This window comes from Daktulosphaira vitifoliae, unplaced genomic scaffold, assembly GCF_025091365.1.
Source record: "Daktulosphaira vitifoliae isolate Bord-2020 unplaced genomic scaffold, ASM2509136v1 Scaffold_2, whole genome shotgun sequence".
In the NCBI taxonomy this organism is placed as follows: Eukaryota; Metazoa; Arthropoda; class Insecta; order Hemiptera; family Phylloxeridae; genus Daktulosphaira; species Daktulosphaira vitifoliae.
Genome location: NW_026099573.1, coordinates 38,237,434 through 38,247,216, shown reverse-complemented (window position 1 = coordinate 38,247,216; position 9,783 = coordinate 38,237,434). Strand labels below are relative to the sequence as shown.

Sequence of the window (9,783 nt, the reverse complement as noted above, 5' to 3'; positions counted from 1 at the left end):
TGATAATTGAGGGTAATTTTTGAAAATTATGGTGCCGATAGCTTCAATTAGATACGTTTTGTGATCTTTTGACATATACAGTACTATCAGTGCATTAAGAGTGGATTAATGGCGTTTAGCTAAAAAAAAAAAAAAATACTTGGCAGAATATAACTAATAGCTTCCCATATAAAATAAGTAACAATGTTTTAGTATTAAAAAAATATTTTTTTAGGCTATAACCAGGAGTCATTAGGATCTAATGTTACTAAATTCCGACTTTGGACATAATAGACTATAATTTTTACTCTAAATTATACTGATCAAATATATTTGAGCTACTAAAGTAAATAATTAGTGAACTGGAAAATGCATAATTTTATTGAAATTAGTTTTATATAATTCTACTCATCAAAGATATTTTATTTCATTTAAAAATTTAGAGCATCAAACTAATTTTTTCCATAGTTTAAAATGTGTAAGAAGTAAATATTTCATTTGAAAATTTTTCCAACTAACACTCATTACGACATATTTATTAAAGCACTCAATAAATCTCTATTTAATCTCTTGTCAAGAGATTTTTAAACACTATGATTCCATGTGTTACATCAGTGGCTTATTTCATAAATAATAAAAAAATAGGCCAAAAAGAAATAAATAATTTGATATACAAATTGAGAAAAATTGCATTTATTATCTAGTCTTTGATACGGGTTCTTAAACATAAGACAAATATATATTATACATACAAATTTTGGACGGATTATGATACAATGAATGTTTGAAATAAAGTTTTTAAAGAGGAGAGAATATAACATTACAGTAAATGTAAAAATATATATTATAATATACAAATTCAGTTGTTAAAAATTATTTTTATTTATCAGGTGTTAATTAAGTCTTTAAAATTATATTATGGCAAGATCATTACATTTAACTTGGATAAATAGTATTTTTAAAAATGCATTTGTATTAATCAAAATAACTACATAAATGAAAAATTGTTGACAAATTATTTTTACTTTTAATTGATATTCAATGATGTAAACAATTTGAATTAAAAGACAAATACTATTTATCATCAAAGTTACTGATACATGTAAAATTATTTTACAAATGAAATAGTACCCTAATGACAATTCATTAATACAATAAAATAAGTATACACGTATAACAATAATAATTCACATATAAAAATTTGTTATTTAGTGATACTAATACAAAATAAAATGCATATTTCAAAAATAAAAAACCAAAGCTAATGAAAATTGTAATTTGAGTATAAAATATCCAACACATAAAAAGCACACATTTAAAAAAATACATAAAAACTTTAAATTAGGGCTAAGCTCAATTTAATGAATAATATATTTTTATTATCAATGAAAATTATTCACATTTTGATTATTAAATAAATTATATAAAATAAATATATTTATTTCAGTAAAAAAAATTCACAACTCAATAATGAAAATATAAAAATTCGGCTAAATTAATATTAAATCTAAGTGTTATAAAATTTGATTATCCAATGGCTAAACTTGGCTAGAGCTCTTACACTAAATGAACTTATGTTTATGCTATTTATTAATAGTCCTTATTTATCAGTCTTTAAGTTAATAATACTTTCTCTTTATACAAAATAAATATTCTAAACAAATTACTATAAACTGGAAGACTTAAAGTTTGTCAACCTGATCATTATGTCCCAAATAGTTGATAATAATGTTAAACTTACAAAAAAAGTAAATTTATTTACTTTTAAAAATTGATAGCTAATACAAAATTATTAATATATATTTTTTAATATATAATAAAAATTAAAATAGACTTTATATAAAATATAAATATTTGGTTGTGAACATACTGAAAATAATACAGGTATATATTGCTCTGTCAGCCATATTTCAATATTGGATATGTCAGTTGATGACTATTGTAATATAACAGTATGATGGTCTATTATGATATAAGAGGAATAGATAAAATTAATTTTTAATATGCAATTTAACTAATTTTTATTTGTTTTAAAATAGAGGTAATTTTACTATACCATATTAAAAGCAAAAATATTACCTAAGAACAATATCATCCATGATATTTCTTTGATATATACATTTGAATAAATAAGAAGGATGATAAGAAATTTAAATATTAACAGTACCTACTCCAATGTACAACTCTTTACACCTAATTAATAATCGCAATACTGGATTTAGATTGTAAGGAGTCAAGTTATTTCTAATTAGTTGAACAAGATTTTTCTGCAAGCCCATCAATACGGCCATTGTACTCTGTAATTTTGTGTCACAACACAAACAGAATTCAGTCCATCTATTGCATATAAATTTTAAAATTCTCATAATATACAGTAGAAAACTAGTATCACTACCCAATAATAAATCTAATATTAATTCATTAATATCATTATTGTAAGAAATTATTTGTAAAAATTCAACTAAACTTGCAGTGGGATTCAATACATGTCTTAGCATAGGCAATGAGTTTCGACGATAACATAAAACTAATGAAATATCTATAGTACAAATCATACTCTCAATAAGTACATCATTTCGATCTGCAAAAAGTTGTACAATCCATTGTGCTATTGGGGTTTCAGGTAAATAAGACATGCACTTCTTTACACAAGTATCCAACTTACGGAGTACATCATTCACACTACTTTCAATTATAGCCATTTCTGCATCTATTTCTTCGGAATCTTCAGATTCTTCAGAAGAAGAATCACTAGATGATGATTCATTTTTTGTTTCCTTAATTATAGTTGCTACAGCTTTTAAAATTAATAGCACAGTATCTTGTAACAACTTCTTATCTCCATCTCCTTCACCTCCACCATATTCACCAGATCCTTTTTTGAATGGCATGTTAGTCAACATATTTTTAGTTTTTACCACTTTAACTAACTCCCGTGCCAACATGCACGGTTCTTCTTGCATTGTACCTTGAACCGCTAAAGTACTAGTATAACATAAACTTTCATTAAAAAGGTTGATTATATTTTTCCAAATAACAGGTTGTACTTTTGGTCTTCTCAAAAGTATTAACATTTGACCCAAATCAGCATAAAAGTACTTGATGTTCATTACATTTAAATTCGTTTTTATAGAGACCATTGAAGTCCATAATTTAATGAACTCTATAATAGCAATATGTCCCATTTTGTGCTCAAATAGTTCATTACTTAAATCTGTACAATGATCAAAAGATGACATGAATCTTATGAATTTTAATACTATCATTCTCCATTGAGGTTGTAAAACTTCTATAACTCTTGTTTTAACTATACTTAATCCAAATTCATCATCCATTTCAATTTCATCATCTTCAAAAATAACTTTTCTACTAATACAATTCTCTGCCATTTTAATATTTTTCTCTGAATCAATCATTTGTGCATCTCTCCAGCACAGTACACGCTTAAAAACTGATATAACAGGACATAAAGTTTCTGGTGACCGCCTAAGAAATAAATCTGTAAGCTGTTCTACCCATAAATTGTCCAATTGATTTTTTGAACAAATAAATATATCTGACAAAGCATAACTGGCTGCATATGAAATGTATGGATCTGAACGTGTCAATAAAGTTACTATTTCATTTACAATTCCAGTTCTATTGGATACTAGGTAATTGCTAAGACGCTCTACACTAGTACATATAGTACCTTCTGCTTGTTGTTTGAGAGCAATATCGCAAGTTAACCTAGCTGAACTCAAAAAGTTTAACAAACGATCTTTATTCCAACTACTTATGTCAGAGACTTGAAAAACTTCTTTTAACATACATGTCTCAGGTAGTTGACATAAACAATGTTTGGTTAAATTTAAGCTAACAGTATCAATATTTAAATCTACCAATCGATACTCATTGTCATTTATTTTTTGTTTTTTGGCAAGAGGTAATGTTTTGTTCACACTTTCTTGTTCTTCCATTTTTCAGAATAATTTTAAATCCTGAAACAATCAGATAAAAACCTAAATGAAACAATATTTTAAAATTAATAAGAGAAATATTAATTAAATGAAATTGAATTTAATTCATGTGCAAATATAATATATTTAGCAAGGATTATTAGAGATAGAAAGTTAAATCAATACATTTTTATTTTAAGTATTAGGAATCTTTATTCTAAAAAATATACTCTTAAATAACATTTCTTAATTTTAGACCATAATTAATACTGAAAAAAAAATATTATATGCCTACAAAGTGATTATTTTAATGCTATTCACTAGGTTTATCAATTTTATTTTTTAAATGGTAACGTATATATTTATTTAACTTATTTAATAGATAATGATCTCATTAATAAGAACTGGTTGATAACAACTTTTGTACCAGTATTCCAAAAGTTATAAACAATTTAAAGTATTGACTGGAATTAATCACAGGTTCTGCTATTTTTTTAACTAGACATTACTCAGTCTCATTCCTCTACCCACCTAGATAAAAAAAAATATTAATAACTTCTGGAATAATAATTCAAAAGTTGTTATCAATCAGTCATTTTATTAATTGCAAAATTTTCTATTTTATAAATTAATTAACTATATATGTTGCTTTATGAAAAAATAAACTTGTCAACTTTATAAGGTTTAAAAAATATTTGATGTTAGATAGTTGGAAATACATACAAGTAGTGGTCAAAATTATAAGACACCCCCAAATATTATATTTCACACGTATAGATTTTGGGATTGTATGCAATCGTAAACGTTTAAATCATCAAGTAAATAAATGGAACTCTTTTCTTTACATAATGTGTTCATAATATTATAAGAAAACCGATTATTTTGCATTAGTTCTATTTGCAATTTAATTCTTACTTATATTTTTGTTAAAAATTTTATTTTTGAGAATTTTGGTTATTAAATCATTTTAAAGGCTTTCTAAAAATTTTTTACTAACATCTACTTGCGTAATTTTTTTTTCAACTTATTTATTTTATTAAATTATAATAAGTTTGGTTTCTAAATATTATCAATGTTGTAAATTTTTAAGAAAATATAATTTATTATTTTATTGTGTAAGTTTCTAAATAACTATATTACGTTTCTAAATAAATTAGTTGAAATAATATAAAATATATGTTTTTATGTGATTTTTACCTAGCATATTGAAAAAATTAACATATTTTACCCTCCTTAAAAACTTGTATTATTTGCTTGTGGTTTGAATATTTTTAACTGGATTGACTTAAAAATATTTTTTATCAAATTTAATTATCCAACTAATATGTATAAAATTACACAGTTAAATATTATTAAAATTTATTCAGAAATCCTTTCAAATTATTTTATGACTGATATTTGCAAGATAACATTTTTAACGAAAATGTAAGTAAAAATTAAGTTACAAATGGAACACTTGCAAAATAAGTGGTTTTCTTTCATTTTATAAACACATTATATAAAGAAAAAAGTTTCATGCATTTACTTGATGATTTAAACATTTACGATTCCGTACAATCCCAAAATCTATACGTATGAAATATAAGATTTGGGGGTGTCTTATAATTTTGACCACTACTGTATGTAGTTAACAAAATCCATAAATAAAATAATATTTTAAGATAAATTGAGTAGCTAGTATTAAAAAAATCATCCTGAATATAAAAACAAATTAATTTTAACAACCATTATGAATAGTATAACATCTAAAATATTTTTTTAAAGGAACATTAATTTTCAGTTTGACTGTACAAATTTTTTGAAAATGACTACATAATTAAATTGATTGGTTTTAAACAATCATTACTATTATTAGGAAAATAAGATAAAAAACTGCTCTTAATACTCACTCTTCCACTTCTATAACAATTGCTTTATCAAAAAACAGCTACTAGTTTACCAAAATTAGAAAGAAATTTTCCGTTCCAGATAATTATAGCAATTTCATAAATATCAAAATATAAAGTACACAGAATATTTAATATGAATAACACTGAACTATTTTATTATCGTTCATAAAATTTCAATTTATACATACAATACAAGATAGCTCATTTCAATAATTCAGACAAGGTCTACGTTAATATTTCAATATCAGTTTAAGCTATATAATAACTAATTTACAGAGAAAAGTGTAAGAGTAGTTAACACTGAAAAGTTGCCTAATAGAAGAATATAAATGAAAAAAGCTAAAACAGTTGCCTTTAAGATGAATGTACAAAAAAATACATCAAATCATTGGAGTACGGTGCCATATTGTATAGCTTCTGGTGTTACACATACCTCCATATTGTAAAATGTTGTGTACAGTCATTTTGACAGTAAAGATGCATTTTCTTATGATACGTCGATCATGTTGTTTCGAATAATATTTTAATTCAATTACTATTACAACTCACCTTGCTAAATGTGGAATGAACAGTTAAAATATCCGTCATCGGTCGACTGCATCATAGCGTTGGTAGATACTCAGCGTGCACGCCACTACACAAACAACCGTAATAATCAACGCAACGACGAAAATTTTAGCGTTTAATGGAACACAAACATGACAGCTGTCGTTGTCGTAACAATTATTAACATTAAAATTGTTAATAAACAACAAAAACAAAAAACAAAACAATGGTTTATTGATAAACCACGAACGAGACGAAACACAATCGCGGCGGCAACAGGTATTTGTTGTTGTACGCGTTTTAGTGTGTTGTTGGCTACGGCGGCGGTGCGCGTAGCTTATGGAATAATTGAAGGCTATCGTGGGCGGTCGATCAGTGGAGGGGATAGTCGACGGGTTACCGCGCCGTAGTCGTATCAGTGTAGCCAACATTAATTAGACTGCAGTTGGTACTGTGTCATTCGTTGGCTCCGGACCGTTTACGATAATACACAGTCGCTTAAATCTTTATTATTTTTAATACACACAGCATGTAAGCGAACGTCTTCCGTGGTGGGAGGTGGAATACCGTACAGCGTGGCGAACGGCATCCGCTGGACCGTGTATTTTTGTCTGTCTGTAAACCAACTCGACCATTACTGCCGTCGGCCAACACGACCGCGCGAACAGCCAAAGATCACTACAAGAAGCTACCGGAATTCGACAAAACTACCAACGTGACTGGCGCTCTTATCTGCTTTCTATTGCAAACTTAAAAATATTAAAAGATTTACAAAAAATGCACTAGTATCTTACTTTTTCGTTTAGTTTACTAATAAATAATAGTTCCCCTATATAGAATTGAATTAATAATTTTGCTAATTTTATTCAAACTTAATGACAGTTTTTCTTATTACTCATAAAATGTTTGATATATTGGCCTATTGATAAAAAACTTGAGAGTTTTAAGTATGCTTTTGTGCATTTTCGATAAAATGTTTAGAGATATTTTTATTTTCACTTTTAAGCTTCAAAAATGTTTACATAATAGTTATTTACGTTGAATAAATCATTAAAAATAGATTTTAAATAGAATGAAATCGCAATTTTTGAAATTAAATACATTTTGTTACAACTGGACAAAATTCACTTAAAATATTTAACTATAAAGTAATTTTAAAAAAGGAGTTTTAGGAATGAGATCAACTTTTTACGTAGAAGTGTTTTTTGTAAATTCCGTTTTTAAGAGGCAAAAGAAACAAAGCCATAAAACTATACATATGAGAATCCACCAAAAAGTATATTCGATAAAAACAATCTTGGATACTTATGTTTCTGTAGTGTAGAATTACAAAATAATTAGGAATTGAACTTGCATTTTTTTTTAATCAATGTAATACAAATTATTACAGAAATGGTTGTTGTTATAATGTAGTTTTAGACCGCGCGTTTTCTTTTGAAGAGCCCAAACAACACTTAAATAAACTCTCTTCACGGTTAACTCGTCTCCTATTTTGATTAAAAAAAAAAATACATATAACACGTTGATTCGGTAATGTTAAGTTTTAATAAGAAAAAAAAGGCGACAATAGGCGCCTGAATACTCAATAAGTAGCTAACGATAGGGGACTATAAAAATTTGCTTTGGTAATGGGTTAATTGATCGTTAAAATGCGTTTAACAATAATTTTGTGTTTATATTTTCTTTAATTTTTTATTTCTGTATTACGACAAACCAGTTTTTATATATTCTAGATTTCCGAAGTTCGATAATAACTCGACGTGGGAAGTTATATTATGCCCCTCGAGAAATAAGAAGATGTAATCGTAAACAAAAACAAAACGTCTCGAGTGAAAAATGTTATTTTGTAAAGTATTCATTGTTCACGGTGTTAATACTGTACACAGAGTTGGAGCACTTTGACTTATTGGTGTCTGCGATCGGAATCGATGAGTTGTACACATTACATTACGTACACCGACACTGACCGGTACTATATGCGGACGGTGTAGTATTCATTAAGGACCGTGGTCGTATTTAAAATCAAACTGCTGTCAATAGGCTTTCGGCTTATAATAATAAAATACCCACATTACTGCCGCTCGCGTTACCGTTCCGTACAACAATGAATTGTACCTTTTTCCGTAGGACACACCATAGCCTATAGGTCTCCGGACGAGCCGAGTTGAAACGTTTCTGGGGATCTCTTCAGGATTTTTTCCTTTCTTTTCGATACAACTGTTGGGCGGTCCTTTTGGAATGGACCGAATCGAAATACACTGTCGCCTAGAAGAAGCAACATTGTTGACAGGCGTACAAGCAATTTTTGAAACGGGGTAGACAACAAATTAAAAAATAAATAAATACTCTTCTCGTGATTCGATAGTCTTGGCACACTTGTAATGTGTCAAAGTTTGAAATGTTCGAACTGCGGTCATGGACGTAGGAGTGCGACTAAATATAATGTTTTCTGATGTCTTAAATTTTTACACTAACTACACCATTTGAATTCTTCAGCTGATGCTAAATTGATTGGCCATCAGTTCAAATTCTATTTTTAATATTTCTAAAGAATTTACAAGTTTTACTTTCTGTGAGGTACACCATTTTCTTGTGCCGTTTTCCACGACAACATTCTTAACACATTATTTAACCAAATCTGAGCTTCGGCTAAACTGTAGTCGACAAATAAATGGTGGTAACCCGTGATTTTTTTGACGTATACAATGTATGTTTTATGTGATAAATAGGTACGGCGAGCAAATACTTAAAGATCGCCGGAGTATTGTAATAAGTTTTGGATGACACTGTCTTTTTATGAAGCAATCAGTTTAAAACTGTGATCAATGTACATATTTCCGGGAACAATAAAAGAATTGATCCTGGTCCTTGACCTTTTTTTTTTTTTTTATGTCACCTTTAGTAACATTCTTGTTGGTGTATTGTTGATCGTTAAATGCATATACGCAAGACGCACCCTCCTCACGCAACCTTTTCCCTTCGCATACAATAATCTAACGTAACAGATATATACTTTTTGTGCATTATTTATCATTTTCTTTTTGGTAAAAACGACCTGTGACGGCCATGACCGAAAAATATGTTACAACTAGGACGTATGCATTACAACGGCGTGAGACTCGATACATTATGTTAAAACGTTACGTTCGGCTGATGTGATCTTATAAGTTACAGGTAGAGAGACAAGAGGCCCGGCTTAAAAAATCGTTTGATGCGCTCACACACACACACACACAAACGCGCGCGCGTACATACAACAAACGTTAAGTTAAGCGATTACCGGCGAGTGTGTACGAGCGTGTGTTACTGTGTCATTAATTAAATTATACGACCAACACTTGGTGGTGCTGTGTACCGTCTGCCGGAACAATTACTAGAACAACGTTTGTCCATTCTTGCGATGTTCATGTAAATATACATGGCATGACCTA

The 9,783-nt window shown here is 28.2% G+C and overlaps 1 protein-coding gene across 1 annotated transcript; it reads right to left on the bottom strand.

Annotated features, from left to right (window-relative positions):
• Positions 1-656: 656 nt before the first annotated feature.
• Positions 657-6,683, bottom strand: LOC126898626 (protein lines-like). The gene is made up of 2 exons (XM_050672874.1): positions 6,356-6,683; positions 657-3,959 (listed from the first exon to the last, which is right to left on the bottom strand). The coding sequence occupies exon 2, from the start codon at positions 3,936-3,938 to the stop codon at positions 2,130-2,132; it is 1,809 nt and encodes a 602-aa protein (XP_050528831.1). The 5' UTR covers positions 3,939-3,959; positions 6,356-6,683; the 3' UTR covers positions 657-2,129.
• Between the last annotated feature and the right edge of the window lie 3,100 nt (positions 6,684-9,783).

Bases quoted from the DNA above. Each gene is read 5' to 3' on its own strand.
- LOC126898626 (XM_050672874.1), bottom strand. From the start codon at position 3,938: ATGGAAGAACAAGAAAGTGTGAACAAAACATTACCTCTTGCCAAAAAA.